This window comes from Centroberyx gerrardi, chromosome 10 (assembly GCF_048128805.1).
Source record: "Centroberyx gerrardi isolate f3 chromosome 10, fCenGer3.hap1.cur.20231027, whole genome shotgun sequence".
Taxonomy (NCBI): Eukaryota; Metazoa; Chordata; class Actinopteri; order Beryciformes; family Berycidae; genus Centroberyx; species Centroberyx gerrardi.
Window position 1 is genome coordinate 7,501,915 of NC_136006.1, and position 21,412 is coordinate 7,523,326.

General features: G+C 38.1%; 4 protein-coding genes across 4 annotated transcripts in view; all 4 read right to left on the reverse strand.

Moving 5' to 3' along the window:
• Positions 1 to 1,368: 1,368 nt before the first annotated feature.
• On the reverse strand, positions 1,369 to 9,402 carry LOC144539901 (sterile alpha motif domain-containing protein 9-like). Its single transcript, XM_078286202.1, has 3 exons — positions 9,197 to 9,402; positions 8,265 to 8,329; positions 1,369 to 7,218 (listed from the first exon to the last, which is right to left on the reverse strand). Exons 2-3 carry the CDS (start codon positions 8,286 to 8,288, stop codon positions 2,689 to 2,691), a joined length of 4,554 nt encoding a protein of 1,517 aa, XP_078142328.1. The 5' UTR covers positions 8,289 to 8,329; positions 9,197 to 9,402; the 3' UTR covers positions 1,369 to 2,688.
• Positions 9,403 to 11,928: 2,526 nt separating this feature from the next.
• On the reverse strand, positions 11,929 to 14,183 carry LOC144537827 (sterile alpha motif domain-containing protein 9-like). Its single transcript, XM_078286204.1, has one exon. It carries the CDS (start codon positions 14,181 to 14,183, stop codon positions 13,221 to 13,223), a length of 963 nt encoding a protein of 320 aa, XP_078142330.1. The 3' UTR covers positions 11,929 to 13,220.
• Positions 14,184 to 14,209: 26 nt separating this feature from the next.
• LOC139917442 (sterile alpha motif domain-containing protein 9-like) lies at positions 14,210 to 16,326 on the reverse strand. The gene has a single exon (XM_078286205.1). The coding sequence runs from the start codon at positions 15,145 to 15,147 to the stop codon at positions 14,212 to 14,214; it is 936 nt and encodes a 311-aa protein (XP_078142331.1). The 5' UTR covers positions 15,148 to 16,326; the 3' UTR covers positions 14,210 to 14,211.
• A 568-nt stretch (positions 16,327 to 16,894) lies between these two features.
• LOC139909131 (sterile alpha motif domain-containing protein 9-like) overlaps positions 16,895 to 21,412 on the reverse strand; it is a 56,493-nt gene continuing 51,975 nt past the window's right edge. The window contains exons 1-4 of the transcript XR_013505145.1: positions 20,891 to 21,042; positions 19,508 to 19,602; positions 17,851 to 17,918; positions 16,895 to 17,021 (exon numbers count right to left, since the gene is read on the reverse strand). The gene's annotated coding sequence lies outside the window, so the exon portion shown is untranslated. Of the gene's footprint in view, positions 17,022 to 17,850; positions 17,919 to 19,507; positions 19,603 to 20,890 lie in introns of the transcript that reaches the window.

The following is a 21,412-nucleotide window of genomic DNA, read 5'->3' on the forward strand; positions in this document are numbered from 1 at the left end:
TGTTTGTCACTTATTGAGCCATCTGCCACTTTGACATCAGTCTGACAGCGACTAGGTCTGTCTCCTGAGGCTGGGGACCTCCAGTCAGATGGAGCAGAAAGCACCATACATATTCAGTAAGAGGCTCCACACCTCCTTTACCACCGCGACCCACCTGGTGACACAGTGTCTGCAACACGCCTACAGGATTCTATGTGTGTGTGCTTATCTGTGCGAATATGTGTGCATGTCTATGTACAGTATGAGTGACTTAATGAGGAACAGGGAAAGGGGGAAGCATTACCCATTTGATCAATTTCAAACCCCAGATGACACCACAAGCCTGTCCATCATCCAGGGGGGCGGGGAGAAAGAGGGAGAAGAGGCAAAATGTGAACCTGCACATCCCTGCCATCTTCTGTGTGTGGTGACCCCACGACTGTCTACCGTCTGCCATTGGTCCTTCACTTCCTATCAGCCACGGGGACGTTCCACCTCCCACGAGCCTCAAGTTCACTTGTCACCATCTGTCCATGTTGCCATATGTAGACTGTGCACCTTAAATGAGGGGTTTCTGAAATGTATTATCACCCTGTAAACTGCTTTTTGCATCTTAGCCTTAGGCTCTTCACCAACATTCTGGTTAGCAGCATGTCAAATCGTTACATTCATTCTATGTTCAGATGCTTATATTTAAATATGTTGCATAAAACTCTCAGCTTTTCCCATTTTGTTCACTTTTAATACTATGCAAATATTTCAGTTTCCTTGAGTGAAACCTCTTATCCTCGGAGCAGTAAGTATGTCTAAAGACAAATTAGATCTCTTAAGTTTTATTTGTGTGACTTGTGAGCACTCATAAGAATTTGTTCAACACCAAACCCAAAGCTTTTTAATATTGTCTCTGAGCTTGAGGCGCCCTCATGTGTGTGATACAAGTAGTGCATCTTTAATTGTACAACAAATGACCTAAAACAACGAAGTGTCATCACTGAAATCTCCATACCGGTACAGTGCACTTTAAAACTACCTGTCTTTCAATCATTTTATCAGGATCCTAATGTGCTCGTAAGTCTTGGACTACAGAGATACTAATTGCTATTTCTAATCACATTTCTTGTTCACATTTTTGTTGATATATGTACTGCTCTGTGCTGAAATCTGCTAAGCCATTCAATTTAAGTACACATTTATTGCTCATATTGCACTAGTCCCTAATTTTACTGTTATGCTTCAGTACTCTTGCTGTCACCTGCATACCTAAAATTACAAGAACGCTCAACCCTTGAACCTCTATAGGCTGGTTAAAACAGCTGTATTTTGGGCGACGATAGCCTGTATACATTTTGCAGAAAAATGTATAAAAAAAGACAAATTCTTACATGGTAATGTTGCTGTGCACCATCTTTATTCAAAAGTAAATCTAAAAAAAAAAAACTGTTAACATACATCATTATATTTCATGGAATAATGTGATGAAATTGTTGTGCTTGATACATCAATGTCTGTCAGCATGAGGCAACTTAACATTTTCTGATAAAAGGCAGTAGTGGCATTCCATTTCAAACAAATTAATTTCTATATATGTATATATATATATATATATATATATATTCCTTTATAAGAAAGCAACTTAAAGGTATCAATAATAGAACACACCGGGTCAAAGATACACACATTGTAATGTAGTGGCAGAATAATTATACTTAACTCAATCATTTTTCAAAATGTGCAAGGCTTAATAAAATGGATGAATCCTCAAAAGTAAATCTGTTAAAAAAATATTAATGTACATCATTATATTTCATGGAATAATGTAATGAATGTATGTATGTAATGTATGAAATTGCTCTTTTTGATACATCCATATTTGTCATCATGAGGCAACTATAAAAGGCAATAATGGCATTCCATTTCAAACAAATTCATTTCAATATATAAACAAAAAAATAGCAACATTTCAATATTCAAAAATGCCTCCCGTATTTACATTAATTGGTAGATGTTTGAATATAAGAAAATGTAAAACTCATGTTTTAAGAGGCCTGATTCAAAGGTAATGCAACATATTTTCCTTTATAAGAAAGCAACTTAATGGTATCAATAATAGAACATGCAGGGTCAAAGTCACACATATTAAATGTAAAATAGTGGCAAAATAATCATACTTAACTCAATCACTTTTCAAAATGTGCAAGGCTTGTTAACGTACATCATATTATTTCATGGAATAATGTTATGAAATTGCTGTGTTTGACACATCAGTGTTAGTCAGCATTCCATTTAAAATTATTTCAATACATAAACAAAAAAAACAAAACAGCAACATTTCAATATTTAAAGATGCCTCCTGTATTTACATTAATTGGTTTGGAACAAGAGAGAAGTTTTAATATGAGAAGATTTAAAACTCTTGTTCTAAGAGGCTTGATTCAAAGGTAATACAACATATTTTCCTTTACAAGAAAGCAACTTAATTGTAGCAATAATAGAACACAATGGTTCAAAGATACACGTATTAAATGTAAAATAGTGGCAAAATAATTATACTTAACACAACCACTTTTCAAAATTTGCAAGGCTTAATAAAATGGATGAATGTTATAAAACTGTTGTACATCATTTTATTTCATGAAATAATGTAATGAAATTGCTGTGGTGATGATGAATCTTGTGATTCAAGATTCATCTGCAGACTGCTCCTAAGGTTCAGTTAATGTCAATGGCAAGTGGGCCTTTCATTGAGAAACCAATGAAGAATGACACTTTTGACCCCTTCGCTCGTCCACTAAGCTGACTTCGGAACATTGGAGTGATTTCTATCTTCACATCTGGAATACAGGTATCTGCCAGTATCAAGTTGCCCTGCACCTCGCCTGTTACTCTGCAAAGGAGCTCCTCTACCTCCTTCTCTTTCCATATTTTGCCATTTCCCCACATTGAGGCAATTTGTTCCTGCCCAGCCCTAACACACCTCTCGATTTCTCCAAAGTGTACCAGTCTCTCATAACCCCGCTTCTTCCCCATGAAGAAATGGACAACAGGCCTCTTGCCATTGCACACTTCCTTCATCACTGCATGATATGAGGTCCTCATCTGTGACACATACCTCCCCAGACTTCTACGTTCTGCAGGCTTTAAATGCTGCTGTGGCCACAACAGTGCAACTGCGATGAAGTGCAACGGCAAGTTATCACTTAATGGAATTTGTCCACGAAGAACTTGAGAAAGGAGATCAAGAAGCTTCTGGTATGGCTGAAGCTGTCGTGATCCGGGTTTGATACAACTTAGAACAACATTCACATAGATGAAGTTGATCCTCTCCTTCACACTGCTGTCAGCAGCATTTGCAAGAACAAACTCGTACTGTCTGGCAATCTTCTCCATCATTTCAGTTAGATTAGACACTGGATTTGAGAGACAACTCAGAATCCCACAATAGGTATCAGCTTTTCGAAACTCCAGGGATTGTCTTGCATGGTGTACCTGCAGCATGGTGTGCATGGTTTTATTCTTCAACAGATCTGCAGAATCTGTCTTGCAGAAGAGGTCTGCATATTGTTTGAAACATCTGAAAAGCTCAATTCGGGCTACTTGCTCACGACTGTCTTTCATTCCACATCTGGAGCCCAAGTTGACATAGAAATTGTCAAGTAAGTCAATGTTCAACTTCATCCTGAACTTGAGGTTGTAAAGTACGTCCTCAAACTGTCTGAGAATGGAGTAGTAGTGTGTGTGTTTGTTACGCATGGGATCATGTCTCTCTACTTCCTGAATTCCTGAATTAGCATTGCCAGAGAGAACACGACTCATTACGTCATGACGAACATTGCCTGAAGAAAATATGGGTGTCTTTTTCAGTATTTCAATGACAATTACACCTACCTGAATTTCTCCCAGGCACCCTGAAGTATTGAAAGGGCAGTTGTCTTGTCTTGTCTTGTTCTGCAGTCGTTGCACTGACTCCTTCTTTGCAAGGTCCTGTGTTTCCTTGAATGCATCTATTGCTGATCGAGCCATTTTGAGAAAGATATTCAATTTTTCAGGCTTAATAGGCACATCCTTGTAATTTGCAATGGCATTCTTCAGCTCATGTTTGATAACTTGTGCTGATGTGTCTGCAATATATGAGTTCTCTCTGGAAAGATCTTTTGCTCTCCCTGCCCAATCTTTTGCCTCTTTGAAATCCTTCTTCTTTAGGTAATAGTACCTGGCTAGTAACTGAGAGATGATGGCATCTCTCTGAAATCTTTTTGATGCATTCAGTAGCACCATCTCTTCCAACCCCTGAGATTCGCTTGCAATATCCTGAATTAGTGGAGAGAACTGAGATTCCTCCTCCACTGAGTGATGTCTCTTCACCAACATGTAGCGCACATCATGCATGAGTTTGTCTTTGCCTTGTGTGCTCTCATAAAGCTTGTCTGCATTTAGCAGTAGGTTGGTAATCTCTACTCTTTTTACATTGTGTGTTGTTGTAAGTTCCTGCAAACAGTGCCAAGCAATGCTTGAGTGGATCATTTTCACAGCTTTGAATACTACCTTACCCTCAACTGAGACGATGGAAATGAAAGTGGAAAACTTTCCAAATCCATCTTCGACACTGCCAGATCCACAAAATGGTTTTGGTTGAAGACCTAGAAATTCCTCACACAGAGAGACGGAGAGTGAGGCACCCTTGCAGTATACATTCAACAGAACTAAAACAGCAATGAGTTGTGCATGTTTTTGATTGATATTGAAGCTCTTCAGGGTGTTGCGGACCACACCTTGAATGTATTCTGGCAAAAAGTTCTTCTTCATGATCATGAATCCATAGAACGTTTCAGCATTTTTGTGTGTTTTCTCTATTTCCACAAGTTTTTGCTCAAACTGTTTCTGCTCCATTTGAGAGAGATTATTGCCAATGAATACAGTCTCTGCAGTTGTTTCATTCTGTTCTGAAGACTCTGACCTCATGCAATTCAACAGAATTACCTGTGGGGAGCTAGACTGAATGTCCTTCCTCACACACTCTTTTTCAATGAGTTGCTGCAAGTCAAACACTTTGTCCATGTCCTCAAAGTCATCTATCATCAGCAAAACAGGGACCCGAGGTAATTGCTCTTCATGGTCATACACCAAAAGTTTGACCACTTGTTCAGCAACTTCAGCCAAGTCAGCATTGCTGTCTCTCAGAACTGCACAACGGTACTTGTCCCTCAGAAACCATAGAGTGTGCATGGCTAAAGTTGTCCCACCACATCCAGGTACATGCATGAGGTTGAACAAAACACAGGCTTTTCTCAAGGAGCACAATTCTGGTATGACTGTGTTCACGATGAAGTCAAACTTGTCCCGTTTAATGAAAGGTGTGGATCCAGGCTGCTCAGAGAAATAGAAATTCCACCATGACACTTTTCCTCCTTTGTAGAAGTTCTCCTCTATGACAATTTTGTCCTCATTTCCTCCTTCACACTGGTTCACACACAGGACATCTAAGGAATTCAGGCTACGCTCCACTTTCTTTTTAAATAGCACTTTGCTTCCTCCACCACATGGAAGGAAACGGCTGGATTTCCGGTTTTCTGACAAAAGACTGCGGATGGTGCCATTGACTTCAGCAAAACTGAGCTCATAGATGCATCTATCAGAAATGTTGATTCCATAGCGAGCCTCAATCAGGTCCTTCCAACAGGTAAAAGCGTTTTCATTTTCACAGATACAAATAATTTGCTCTGTGCCTCTGAGCTCCTGCCAGAATGTGCTGAAAGTCTCTACAAGAGGGTCCGTCTTCTCACTTACAGCAGATAAAAGTAAGAAAATGACAAGGAATCTCTTGTTTGGAAGCACATCTTTCCGGCACAAGAATGAAATCACATCTCGAACAGAGGCTCCCTTGTCTGTAAACCAGTTTTCTATGTCTGAGGGTGCCTCATCATTGATACCTCCATTGCAGAACACCCAGCTGGTGTTTCTAGTTAATTTCAACTTGCTGGCAATGTCTTCAACACCTTCTGTGATTTTATACTGTACTGGTAAATGGACATTCACTGTACTCTGCTCTTGAAAGTGCCACTGTAATCCATTTTTAGCTGATTCCGGATCAAAGTCCAAAACAGCTGTTGGATTGAGCTCCAGAAGAAATTCCATTGATTCCAACTGGATTGAATGTGATTTGTTAGTTACTATCACATACCGCTCAAAGTGCGACTTATCTAAAGAGTTGGATCCACCAGTAATCATTTGACTTAGTCTAGAGCCTTGACGACTGCTTTTAATCACTTTGAGGTGCTTCTCTTCTGCTTGTTTTCGGAGTTGTGATAGCTGTGGCAGACGGTCAACAAACTTGTTGTACTCCTCCATAGGTTTTGCATTGGTGGTTGGAGCAAGGAGATCCCTGCTGCTACTGCCATCACGGACATAGAAATAATTTGACTGTTTTGTTTCAGTTTTGTCTGTTTCTTTTCTTTTTGCCTTCTTCTTTGCTTTCTTGGTCTCCAAGCCGATATGGTAAATGTTTTCTTTACAGATCATAGAGTCAGGCACTATGTCCACTTCTATCACACACTTCCCAGATGATGTCATATCCTTATTGAGAACCCCAACAAATCGAGGAGGCTTGATGCACATTTTAGCTGCCGGTTTGTGTTTATGTTCAAAATAATCATTAATGGCATCATTTAGTTTTTTTCCATAAGCCTCTTTGTCCGTAACATGTACTCCCAACACTTCACCATGTGGCTTGTCAGCTACTCCAAAATGTATGGTGCCGTTGGTGCGGCTATTCATGCAGGCTGCTGCAAAGCGAATAACATCAGTAGTGAACTTTTTCATTTTATCTTCATCTGATGTATTGATGAAAGCTTTATATTCATGACAGGGTTCAATATAGTCTGAGGCACCTGATTCTGTAACATCAAGAATGCTGTTCTCTGTGTATCTACATGTGTCATGGTATCTATGGAATGGATAGGGCTTGCATGGCCTTCCAGACTGGTTTACAGAGCTTGTTGGATGCTCTTTCCTCAATTTCAACAGCTCATCTCTGGCATGAATGATAAGTTTGGCCGGCCCAAGAGTCACACCCAAATCTGTTAAGTCTGTTTTATCTAAAAGTAACAGACTAGACCCTTTAATGTCCTCTTGAAGCAATATATCTGCAAATTTGTCATCCACACCAGCCTCCTTGAGAGCCCATTGTTTCACTTGATGTTTACTCCAATCCTTGATGTCAGCTGACAGATCCTCCTCTTCATTCTAAAATAAAAGACATCACCTTATTATTCCAAATTCAAACTACCTTTAATTATTTGTTGACGATATTTAGTGTTGGGGAATGGGGTGTAGTTAACTCTACAACTACTTGTTAAACCAACTTGTGCAGTATTTGCGTGATAGTTCAGCTGAATTCAAAGCTTAGATTTTTAAGCACTTAATTGCTTTGAGCCATTTTGTTTAAGCAGTTAGCTACAAACTTACTACATTAAATGTTTTTGTAACAAGATTTAACAGTATGTGACAGGTAATTGTTTTAAAAAGTCTTAACGTGTTTATTTGTACGCTGTTGTAACGCTGAGATAATGCCTCTTTTTTGCCTGTGTCACAAATCACACAAAGCTTTGATTGCTATAGCTGCAATCTGAGGTCTGAACTCAAATTCCAAGGCCAAAGATCCAGTCGACATTCAGAAACAATCGAAAACTGCAAAGATGTCATTGGTCAGAAGTACATAATGTGGGATTACAGCCTTATGGGGCAGCAGGTTGGTTTAGTGAGTAGGGAAACCAGTTTGTCCAGGTCCAAGCCATCATTATCGGCAAGCACCAACTGTGCTTAGGTATCCCTGATCAATAAAGTATAAAATCCTACCAGCTCCAAGGGCAGGTCTGTATCTGACCTTGCGCTCTCTCAACATTAAAATGTTACTTATACCACACAAACATACACACACACACACACACACACACACACACACACACAGGGAGGTCAGAGGTCAGGGTCAGCTACAGTACAGCTTCCCTGGAGCTAATAGGGATTCAATGTCTTGCTCAAGGACACTTCAGTAGGGTGGGTGTTTAGTGTTACAGCAGCTTATAAATATTATTTTTAGGGTATTTAGATCTAAACTTTAACCTCTTTCACTGTAGTTAGCAGTTTGATTGATTACAGTAGGAGTAGCTTCCTCTGAGCGATGATATAGAAGAGATTTAATATAAGCAATTCACAACAGAAAGCTATACACTATATATATAACTATATATAACTGAGTACATACTAAAAAGTTCATTTCAACTGTACTTTACCTTAATTTCGCCTGGGTCAGCCATAATAACCTCTGTTCACTCGTCACAAATTTAGAACACCAAAGCTGACAAAAAACAAAATATTCATAATTACAGATGTATAAATGTATAGGTAGGTATGAATCAACAACTTTCTTCCTGATTTAGACGTGTATGTGTGTGTGTGTGTGGAGTACAGCCTTATGCTCCAAATGGAACAGAAAAGAATAAGTACATGCCAGGCTTTTCTCCCAGACCAACTCTGTAATATATTTCCAGTATCTGTCCTATTGCCCATTGGGTATAAAATAGATTATATACTTATGTGATCACTTCATCACATACATTACATTTCACTTATTTATCACATATTACCATATTGAATAAGCATAATGAAACATATGAATACAAGCAATAAAAGCCAGTATAAGTGAACTACCAAGATTATAATTTAATCAAGCATCATTCTTGTCATTTTGTGTTTTTTAATTTGTGTAATTTGAAGTTTGTTACTTCCAGCTGGACAGGTAATATCATTTGGTCTTAAGGCCCATTTAAGTTATCAATACTCATGTTATCAAAACACAATTTTCAGAAATGTCTTGGTGGACTAGTGGACAAAGGTGATTACAAGAATTTTAAATCTAATAAGATCCCAAATCACACAAGCCTAAGACCTGCAAGGCAACTATAGGCCTACAACAATGACGATAAAAAGAATAATAATAATAATAATAATAATAATAATAATTAGATAGTCTATTAACTGATTGTATGACATATGAATATTGCATGTAAAACTAAGGATGTAATTGGGTTTTTGTTTTGTTTTTTATTTGGAGGTCAAATTGTGATTAAGAATTGCATACAGGTCCGGGCGTCTTTCTTTTTGCAAGAATGGCCCACACTGAAAAACACAGAAAGTAGCCTATAATGAAAAATAACACACTTACCTATCCTGGTCAAGTTTCTTGGCTGTTATGACTCCGCGCTGTCCTCGTCGATTTATGAATTGTTTATCAAACAGGGTTGATGTGACAGGCTTTTCCAGAAAAATGAAATAAGTATTGAATCTTGATGTTCTTGTTTGCGGAGGAGAGAGTGAGATCTTCCAGTCAGGAGGCTGAACTGATATCTGGTCAGCACAATATTTTCTGTAAATTTGGTATCAATTTATTGCGTTAGGTTGTGGTCAGGCATTCAGGGTGTATCTTAAGGTTGGGGTTAGATTAGTCAGCATTTTAGGAGAAGATAAAGCCACATTGAGCCGCAAATGTGGCTACACAAGATTACACTTTGGCCAGAAATTAGCCTACTGTAAGGTCCCTAGCCCAGAAAAAAAACACATGTAGCATACTATTGAAAAGAAAGTAGATGCTGTTGGTGTTTGGGTCTATTGCACATTAAATAGCACCGTACAGGTCTGCAAAGCCCTACTACGAATGGTTAAAACCCACTATTCCAGCAGAATCAAGCTAGCAAGCAGCAGAATATTTTGAACATCCAGTGAATTTTTCAAAAATAAAAGTGTAATGTTACACAAGTTTTTGATGCCTTTCAAAGCTGACTACAGGATAATTGTGTTAAATGATATTCATAATACTATAATATTAAAATTACAAAAATATATTTTTTGTTTTTCTTTATTGTTTTCTGACTTTTTAAACTTTTCTGCCATTTTTAAAGGTGTGTCACACAACGCACATTATTCAGGACAACTTGAATTTTCAATATCTACAGGTTTTAGAAGATCAATTATTCCATACGGGGCCAACCCACGAGGCTACTCTGGATAAGTGCTTGTGTTCCGGCAGCCTGAATAAGAATAAGACTTCGGGTCTGTATTGCTTTCATATTACAGAGAAAGGCACTGTGAGACAGATGAAAGAGTAATTTATTGTATAGTATAGAGAAATGTACTGTGTCAAAGAGGAAAGTGAGGACTGTACAATATAGAAATGTGCTGTGTCATGGATAAAAGTGTAGTGCATTGCATTCATATTACTAGAAGAGCACTCGGAGAGCGCAGACGTCCTCCAAGGTTCGTGCTATTATTGCTTGTTCGTGAGTCGGATCCGGATCCGCTCCAAAATTTAATGGGTTCTTCCTTGGCCCATGCTACACCCTTCCACGAAGTTTCATGAAAATTGGGCCAGTAGTTTTTCCGTAATCCTGGGGGGTATTCCAGAAAGCAGGATTGGCAAGTTATCCAGATCTGTTAACTCAGAATTCACAGAAATCCGGGATTTTCTGTTCCAAAAACTGAGATCAGAGTAAATCTAGATCAGTTACTATGGCAACTTATGTTCTCAAGCTAACCTGCTCTGTGGCAGGTTTACTTGAGGCTTACTTGAGTTAAACCCAACTGAGCCTGCAGCATTTAAGCATCACACAAGTCAGTTTGTTCAACTTTTCTGGAAAATGGCTTTAAACCTGTCTTGAAGATCCCGTTGATGTGGAAGCTCAAATTATTTGCAGGGCTTTACTTCGAAAGAGACTGCGATATATTTTATCACACCCACCTGTAGCATATCATGGCGAGTGTTACCGTTTTTCAGAAGAGTCCATTTATCTAGCCTTCTTCTGACCTCTGTACACACGTTATGCATTGCCCTTCGTTTATTCGCTACTGGAAGCTTTCTGTATAACATTGTAGATAGAGATAAGAGATAAATATTAATTATGAATGTTATAAACCTACCCTTTATGTTGGCAAGTGTGTCCTGGGCGTAGTAGTTGGCTCTGATGTGCTCCTTCATGCCATCAGTTATCTACCACTGTTCAAAGATAGGGCCAGCTCCTACGAGTTTGAATTATGTTCTTATACTTTTTTTTAAATTTAAACGAGGGGTTTCTGAAATGTATTATCACCCTGTAAACTGCTTTTTGCATCTTAGCCTTAGGCTCTTCACCAACATTCTGGTTAGCAGCATGTCAAATCGTTACATTCATTCTATGTTCAGATGCTTATATTTAAATATGTTGCATAAAACTCTCAGCTTTTCCCATTTTGTTCACTTTTAATACTATGCAAATATTTCAGTTTCCTCGAGTGAAACCTCTTATCCTCGGAGCAGTAAGTATGTCTAAAGACAAATTAGATCTCTTAAGTTTTATTTGTGTGACTTGTGAGCACTCATAAGAATTTGTTCAACACCAAACCCAAAGCTTTTTAATATTGTCTCTGAGCTTGAGGCGCCCTCATGTGTGTGATACAAGTAGTGCATCTTTAATTGTACAACAAATGACCTAAAACAACGAAGTGTCATCACTGAGATCTCCATACTGGTACAGTGCCCTTTAAAACTACCTGCCTTTCAATCATTTTATCAGGATCCTAATGTGCTCGTAAGTCTTGGACTACAGAGATACTAATTGCTATTTCTAATCACATTTCTTGTTCACATTTTTGTTGATATATGTACTGCTCTGTGCTGAAATCTGCTAAGCCATTCAATTTAAGTACACATCTATTGCTCATATTGCACTAGTCCCTAACTTTACTGTTATGCTTCAGTACTCTTGCTGTCACCTGCATACCTAAAATTACAAGAACGCTCAACCCTTGAACCTCTATAGGCTGGTTAAAACAGCTGTATTTTGGGCGACGATAGCCTGTATACATTTTGCAGAAAAATGTATAAAAAAAGACAAATTCTTACATGGTAATGTTGCTGTGCACCATCTTTATTCAAAAGTAAATCTAAAAAAAAAAGCTGTTAACATACATCATTATATTTCATGGAATAATGTGATGAAATTGTTGTGCTTGATACATCAATGTCTGTCAGCATGAGGCAACTTAACATTTTCTGATAAAAGGCAGTAGTGGCATTCCATTTCAAACAAATTAATTTCTATATATGTATATATATATATTCCAACTTAAAGGTATCAATAATAGAACACACAGGGTCAAAGATACACACATTGTAATGTAGTGGCAGAATAATTATACTTAACTCAATCACTTTTCAAAATGTGCAAGGCTTAATAAAATGGATGAATCCTCAAAAGTAAATCTGTTAAAAAAATATTAATGTACATCATTATATTTCATGGAATAATGTAATGAATGTATGTATGTAATGTATGAAATTGCTCTTTTTGATACATCCATATTTGTCATCATGAGGCAACTATAAAAGGCAATAATGGCATTCCATTTCAAACAAATTAATTTCAATATATAAACAAAAAAATAGCAACATTTCAATATTCAAAAATGCCTCCCGTATTTACATTAATTGGTAGAAGTTTGAATATAAGAAAATGTAAAACTCATGTTTTAAGAGGCCTGATTCAAAGGTAATGCAACATATTTTCCTTTCTAAGAAAGCAACTTAATGGTATCAATAATAGAACATGCAGGGTCAAAGTCACACATATTAAATGTAAAATAGTGGCAAAATAATCATACTTAACTCAATTACTTTTCAAAATGTGCAAGGCTTGTTAACGTACATCATATTATTTCATGGAATAATGTTATGAAATTGCTGTGTTTGACACATCAGTGTTAGTCAGCATTCCATTTAAAATCATTTCAATACATAAACAAAAAAAACAAAACAGCAACATTTCAATATTTAAAGCTGCCTCCTGTATTTACATTAATTGGTTTGGAACAAGAGAGAAGTTTTAATATGAGAAGATTTAAAACTCTTGTTCTAAGAGGCTTGATTCAAAGGTAATACAACATATTTTCCTTTACAAGAAAGCAACTTAATTGTAGCAATAATAGAACACAATGGTTCAAAGATACACGTATTAAATGTAAAATAGTGGAAAAATAATTATACTTAACACAACCACTTTTCAAAATTTGCAAGCCTTAATAAAATGGATGAATCCTCAAAAGTAAACCTGTTATAAAACTGTTGTACATAATTTTATTTCATGAAATAATGTAATGAAATTGCTGTGGTGATGATGAATCTTGTGATTCAAGATTCATCTGCAGGCTTCTCCTAAGGTTCAGTTAATGTCAATGGCAAGTGGGCCTTTCATTGAGAAACCAATGAAGAATGACACTTTTGACCCCACTGCTCGTCCACTAAGCTGACTTCGGAACATTGGAGTGATTTCTATCTTCACATCTGGAATACAGGTATCTGCCAGTATCAAGTTGCCCTGCACCTCACCTGTTACTCTGCAAAGGAGCTCCTCTACCTCCTTCTCTTTCCATATTTTGCCATTTCCCCACATTGAGGCAATTGGTTCCTGCCCAGCCCTAACACACCTCTTCAATTCCCCAAGGTGTACCAGTCTCTCATAACCCTGCTTCTTCCCCATGAAGAAATGGACAACAGGCCTCTTGCCATTGCACACTTCCTTCATCACTGCATGGTATGAGGTCCTCATCTGTGACACATACCTCCCCAGACTTCTAGGTTCTGCAGGCTTTAAATGCTGCTGTGGCCACAACAGTGCAACGGCAATGAAGTGCAACGGCAAGTTATCACTTAATGGAATTTGTCCACGAAGAACTTGAGAAAGGAGATCAAGAAGCTTCTGGTATGGCTGAAGCTGTCGTGATCCGGGTTTGATACAATTTAGAACAATAGACTTCACATAGATGAAGTTGATCTTCTCCTTCACACTACAGTCAACAGCATTTGCAAGAACAAACTCGTACTGTCTGGCAATCTTCTCCATCATTTCAGTTGACATTGGATTTGAGAGACAATTCAGAATCCCACAATAGGTATCAGCTTTTCGCATTTCCAGGAATTGTCTTGCATGGTGAACCTGCAGCATGGTGTGCATGGTTTTATTCTTCAACAGATCTGCAGAATCTGTCTTGCAGAAGAGGTCTGCATATTGTTTGAAACATCTGAAAAGCTCCATTCGGGCTACTTGCTCACGACTGTCTTTCATTCCACATCTGGAGCCCAAGTTGACATAGAAATTGTCAAGATAGTCAAAGTTAGACTTCATCCTGAACTTGAGGTTGTAAAGTACGTCCTCAAACTGTCTGAGAATGGAGTAGTAGCGTGTGTGTTTGTTTGAATACTACCTTAGCCTCAACTGAGACGATGGAAATGAAAGTGGAAAACTTTCCAAATTCATCTTCGACTCTGCCAGATCCACAAAATGGTTTTGGTTGAAGACCTAGAAATTCCTCACACAGTGAGACAGAGAGTGAGGCACCCTTGCAGTATACATTCAACAAAACCAAAACAGCAATGAGTTGTGCATGTTTTTGATTGATATTGAAGCTCTTCAGGGTGTTGCGGACCACACCTTGAATGTATTCTGGCAAAAAGTTCTTCTTCATGATCATGAACCCATAGAACGTTTCAGCATTTTTGTGTGTTTTCTCTATTTCCACAAGTTTTTGCTCAAACTGTTTCTGCTCCATTTGAGAGAGATTATTGCCAATGAATACAGTCTCTGCAGTTGTTTCTGGCTGTTCTGAAGACTCTGACCTCATGCAATTCAGCAGAATTACCTGTGGGGAGCTAGACTGAATGTCCTTCCTCACACACTCTTTTTCAATGAGTTGCTGCAAGTCAAACACTTTGTCCATGTCCTCAAAGTCATCTATCATAAGCAAAACAGGGACCTGAGGTAATTGCTCTTCATGGTCATACATCAAAAGTTTGACCACTTGGTCAGCAACTTCAGCCAAGTCAGCGTTGCTGTCTGTCAGAACTGCACAACGGATCTTGTCCCTCAGAAACCATAGAGTGTGCATGGCTAAAGCTGTCCCACCACATCCAGGTACATGCATGCGGTTGAACAAAACACAGGCTTTTCTCAAGGAGCACAATTCTGGTATGACTGTGTTCACGATGAAGTCAAACTTGTCACGTTTAATGAAAGGTGTGGATCCAGGCAGCTCAGAGGAGTAGATATTCAACAATGAAACTTCTCCTCCTTTGTGGAAGTTCTCCTCCATTACTGTTTTGTCCTCATTTCCTCCTTCAAACTGGTTCACACACAGGACATCTAAGGTATTCAGGCTATGCTTAAAAGACGTTTAAAAAATGACTATGGTCACCGGTGAAAAGACGTTCAAAACAGGTTCAAAAGTGAACGTTTTTTCCACCGACTATTTGAAGACGTTGATTGAACGTTCACATTTAGACCATATTTCACCGGGATATTACACCGGTGAAATATGGTCTAAATGTGAACGTTCAACATTCAAAGACAGGAAAAATAAAGGGAGAGAGAGAGATGGGGGGCGACATGCAACAAAAGTCTACAGCCAGATTTGAACCACAGACATTGCAGTTAAGAGGTATGCATTTTAACCAGTAGGCTACTGGAGCGTGCTGTGTTTTGCATTAAATATTTCAGTATATAACCCTTAGTATATACCACTTAACTATGTCAGTGTCAGTTGTAGTCGAAGCTGTACCACCTAAGTACTTGCGCATGCGCGTTACAGCAGTAAGCGCAATTTCTTATTTTACATTAATGTACAGAAGTGCTCCCATTACGATGTCCTGGAAGCTTCTTGTTGGCAGCACACAGCCTATGTAGTTCCATATTTATGACATTTTAAATGAAACATTAAATGCGTTGAAATTACGTCTTCGTGTAGACCACATTTCGCCTACCAGTGCAATATGGCTTTGGAGAAATACCTTCACACTAATCAATATTGTCTCTCTTTCAAGCTACAACTGAACAAATTATCAAATTATTAAACAAATTTGTGTTTTGTGACACGTTGATGTTGTAACCGCATTTTAGCTGGTTGAAAAGAGGGCGAAAAGAGGTCTTAGAAGTTCAGATGCTCACTGGGAAGTTTCCACCACTCTTACGAAAGCGTTTACGACTGCTCACTTTGAGATGCTTTTCTTCTGCTTGTTTTCGGAGTTGTGATAGCTGATTGGCATCAAATCTGTGGTACTCGTCGTATTTCCCTTTATTGGCTGGAGCAAGGAGATCACTGCTGCTACTGCCATCACGGACATAGAAACGTTTGGGGTTTTTTTCAGTTGTATCTGTTTCTTCGCCTTTTGCCCTCTTCTTTCCTTTCTTTTTATCCGACCAGATATGGTATGAGTCCCCTTTAGTGTACATAGAGTCGGGAATTATGTCCACTTCTATCACACACTTGTCAGATAATGTCATATCCTTATTTTGAACCCCAACAAATCGAGGATGGCTGATGCAATGTCGTGCTGTCACTTTTTGTTTATATTCAAAACAAGAATTAATGGCATAATTTAGTGCATTTCCATAAGCCTCTCTGTCCTCAACATGCACTCCCAACACTTGACCATGGATGAAGTCTGGCTTGTCACCTACTCCAAAATGTATGGTGCCGTTGGTGCGGCTATTCATGCAGGCTGCTGCAAAGCGAATAACCTCAGTAGTGAACTTTTTCATTTTTTCTTTATCTGTTGCATTTCTTGTATTGGTGAAAGCTTTAAACTCATGACAGGCTTCAATTAAGTCTGAAGCACCTGATTCTGTAACATCAAGAATGCTGTTCTCCATGTATGTACATGTATCATCTGAACTCTGGAATGGATAGGGCTTGCATGGCCTTCTAAGCTGGTTTCTAGAGCTTGTTGGCTGCTCTTTCCTCAATTTGAGCTTATCTCTGGCATGAATGATAAGCTTTGCTGGTCCAAGAGTCACACCCACATTTTTTAAGTTGCTTTCATTTAAAAGTAACAGACTAGACCCTTTAATGTCCTGTTGAAGCAATATATCTGCAAATTTGTCATCCACACCAGCCTCCTTGAGAGCCCATTGTCTCACTTGATGTTTACTCCAATCTTTGATGTCAGCTGACAGATCCTCCTCTTCGTTCTAAAATAAAAGATATCACCTTATTATTCCAAATTTTAGACTCAAACTACCTTTAATTATTTGTTGACAATATTTAGAGTTGGGGAATGAGGTGTTGTTAACTCTACCACTACTTGTGCAGCATTTGCGTGATAGTTCAGTTGAACTGGCTTAGTGGATCCGGGTTCAAGCCATCATTATCGGCAAGCACCAACCGTGCTTAGGTATCCCTGAGCAAGGCGATAAATCCCTACCAACTCCAGGGGCAGGTCTGTCTCTGACCTTGTGCTCTCTCAACATTAAGATAGTACTTATACCACACATACACACACACACACACACACACACACAGGGAGGTCAGAGGTCAGGGTCAGTTACAGTACAGCTTCCCTGCAGCTAATAGGGATTCAATGTCTTGCTCAAGCACACTTCAGTAGGGTGGGTGTTTAGTGTTACAGCAGCTTGTACCTGGGCCTCCTGGTTGAAGGATGATCTCCCTGATCCCTATCCCACCTTTCTGCTTCATGTTATATTTTTTTGTATAATACCTATATGAGATTCCAGGCTCAGATGTGATGGCTTTACACATTGTGGGGGGCAGTAGTAGTTGAACTAATTTTGCAAAGCTGTGTTAAATTGATAAATATTATTCTTAGTGTGTTGGATCAAATATTGAACTTCTTTCACTGTAAAGCAGTTAGCAGTTTGATTGATTACAATATAAAAGTAGCTTTCCCTAAAGCAATGATATAGCAGAGATTTAAAAGAAGCAGTTCACAATAGAAAGCTATACACTAAATTGAGTACATATTAAAAAAAGAAAATGTAGTTCATTTCAACAGTACTTTACCTTAATTTCGCCTGGGTCAGCCATAATAACCTCTGTTCACGCGTCACAAATTTAGATGATCATCAAAGCTGAAAAGAAGATCAAAATATTCTAAATTATTATTATTGATTGCAGCCTGGAACAGAAAAGAATAAGTACATATAGTAGCCAGGCTTTTCTACCAGACCAACTCTGTAATATATTTCCACTATCAGTCCTAGTGCCCATTGGGTATAAAATAAGATTATATTTGGATACTTCTGTGATGATGTATGGAATACTTGCACTGTAGTTACAGATATTTTTGTGTTTTTCAGATTAACAATAAGACCACGTTGTGAATTTTCATTGTCTAGTGTGGGCAATGAGATGCACTCTTAGCTACATGAGTCTGCTTTGTGGTGCCAGCTGTGGCTGGAATTGAATCAAAAAAAAAAGGGATGTCCGCACAACCAAATGAATTACAAAAGTTTATTATACGCACAGCAGCAAGCTGGGAAACGAACGCGTTTCAGCGCTAAGCCTTCATCAGCGTTTCCACCCCCATGGGGTAGTGACCCATATTTATAGACAATTCCCAATATCCATAAATTAGCAACCAAAAAGACAATATCCAACAACAAAATACATTAGAAGATAATAGAAAAAAGATAAAAGGAGATAAAAATCCACAAGAGCTCCTCAATTTAGAAATGCCCACTTTACAAAAAACAATTTAGCAGTAATTCTTCATTGAGACCCATTGGACACTGTCTATAGAGAGTGGATCCAAAAGGCCTCTCTTTGTAGCAGTAAGCAGTCCCTATCACCCCCTCTCCTTAAAGGTTTTACCACCTCCACACCTTGGAATCTCAGTCTGCATACTTCATGGCCAGTGGCATTAAAATGTCTTGCCACCAGAGATTTTTCGTCATTTTTCGTCAATTTCTGATATTGCTTTTATGTTCAGATAAATGGTTCTTCCTGGTTTGATTCATGGAAATGAATCAAACCAGGAAGAAGCTCTGGTCCTATTTGTAAAATTGTACTTGCAGTACACATTTCAAATCTAGTTACGCAAAGGGAAAATTAATTACCATGAAACTAGTTGCATGATAAGCATGTCAAGATGAATTCATCACTTCATCACATACATTATATTTCACTTCTTTATCACATATTACCATATTGAATAAGCATAATGAAACATATGAATAGAAGCAATAAAAGTCAGCATAAGTCAACTACCAAGATTATAATGTAATCATTAAGACGTAAAACAAGAGTTTAAAAAAAATATATCTTTGGTTTCCATTCGAGTCAATTTGTGTCAGATAGACAGGAAAAAAACCCATAGTTTTCAGAAATGCCTTGGTGGCCAAAGGTGACTAGGCTACAATAATTTAAAATCTCAAGAGATCCCAAATCACACAAACTTAAGACTTTTACAAGTTAACTATATAGCCTACCTATGATTATAAAAAAATAATTAGATGTTAATTGATTGTCTGGTATATTAATGTTGCATGTAAATCTAAGGATGTAATTACGTTTTTGCTTTGGAAATTGAATAAGAATTGGATATAGGTCCGGGCGTTTCTTCTCAGGTAGGCTGTGTTTGCAAGAGCATGTCTTAACATGGCCCACATTGAAAAATAGACTACAGGCAGTATAATGGAAAAAAAAACAACACACTTACCCGTCCTGGCCAACTTTCTTTGCTGTATGACTATCTGCGCTGTCCTCGTTGCTTTATGAACTGCTTACCAACCAGGGTTGATGTGACAGCCTTTTCTAAAAAAGGAAATGCAAATTCAATTTTGATGTTCTTGTTTGCCCAGGAGACAGAAGAACAAAACAGTTGGCACAACACCATGTGTCATCACAGGCTTCATGCATGCCAGCGACGTGCCCGGCCCTCATCCTTAAAAGAAAGTAGTAGTAGTAGTAGTAGTAAAAGAAAGTGGTAGTTTCAGCCAAGCCTTGTGACTGTTCAATAAATACAATCCAAACTTAGAATTCCCATAAAGCTCGTCTGGACCTCATACTTATTGCAACACTGTTGTACCCATACTGATAGAAACTATATATATTTTGACATTAATCTGGACCATTAGCAATGGAAGTTTGTGTGTTCCAGACCCGGAACTGCATGCTGTCCAATTGCACATCGATCTTTGACTCCCAAGTGAACTCTTTCATGATACTCTATTGATACCCTTACGAACAAAGTTGTCTTTTCACTCATTATAAAAATAGCTTCCCCTAAAGTGATGATATAGCATACATTTAAAATGAGCAATTCACAATAGAAAGCTATAAACTGAGAACATACTAAAAATTAATTAAAGTTCATTTCAACTGTACTTTACCTCACATCACACATACATTACATTTCACTTATTTATCACATATTACCATATTGAATAAGCATAATGAAACATATGAATACAAGCAATAAAAGCCAGTATAAGTGAACTACCAAGATTATAATTTAATCAAGCAAGAGTTTAAAAAAAAAAAGTTTGGTTTCCATTCTAGTCAATTTGTGTCAGACAGGCAGAGGCAACATATAGCCTATGGGTGGAGCAGAAATGACCAAGTTTGTTACTTCCAGCTGGGCAGGTAATATTATTTGGTCTCAAGGCCCATTTAGGCTATCAATACTCAGGTTATCAAAACATAGTTTTCAGAAATGTCTTGGTGGACAAAGGTGACTACAAGAATTTGAAATCTAACGAGATCCCAAATCACACAAACCTAAGATATTAACTGATTGTATGACATATGAATATTGTATGTAAAACTAAGGATGTAATTGCTTTTTTTATCTGGAGGTCGAATTAGGATTGCCTCTTTCTTTTTGCAAGAACATGCCATAACATGGCCCACACTGAAAAACACAGAAAGTAGTCTAGCCATCTAGGAGATACCGGACCATACAGTCACGGACAATCAGACTGAAGAACGGCTTTTTCCCAAGAGCTGTAAAGCTGTAAACTGGACTGGTATAATGACAATAAATTGAACTGAATTGAATTGAATTGATTTTAATTGAATTAATGAAATATAACACACTTACCTATCCTGGTCAACTTTCTTGCTCTTATAATTGATGATCCGCGCTGTCCTCGTCGATTTATCAATTGCTTGCCAAGCAGGGTTGATGTGACAGCCTTTTCCAAAGAAGTAAGTCAATACTGAATCGTGATGTTCTTGTTTGCGGAGGAGACAGTGAGATCTGCCGGTCGGTAGGCGGGACTGATTTCAGGTCGTTTCATATGAAACGAAACCTAGAGGCTGCTGCTGCTTCCTTGTTTTCTTTTCTTTTTTTTGCCAATCGATGCTTCTCGAAACTTTTAAAGACTTCCCTAAGTAGACGACCAAGGAAAATAAAAATGAACAAACTGCATTAACCACAACAGAATAGATTAGAATAGAATAGGACTTTTAACACTCATACCTACTGTATGTTGAAACAAAATGTCAACACAACACACCCTGCTGTGCTTCCCATTCATCTTTCCTCTATTGATTATTGCCGTTATCAATCACTATATCTTCGAAAAGAGATTTTGCAATAGCCTATCGTTATCGTTAATCG

Coding starts and splice junctions, on each gene's coding strand:
- LOC144539901 (XM_078286202.1), bottom strand. CDS start 8,288: ATGGCTGACCCAGGCGAAATTAAG. Junction 7,219..8,264: donor CTGACCCAGGCGAAATTAAG/GTAAAGTACAGT, acceptor CTTTTATTTTAG/AATGAAGAGGAGGATCTGTC.
- LOC144537827 (XM_078286204.1), bottom strand. CDS start 14,183: ATGAAGTCTAACTTTGACTATCTTGACAATTTCTATGTCAACTTGGGC.
- LOC139917442 (XM_078286205.1), bottom strand. CDS start 15,147: ATGGAGGAGAACTTCCACAAAGGAGGAGAAGTTTCATTGTTGAATATC.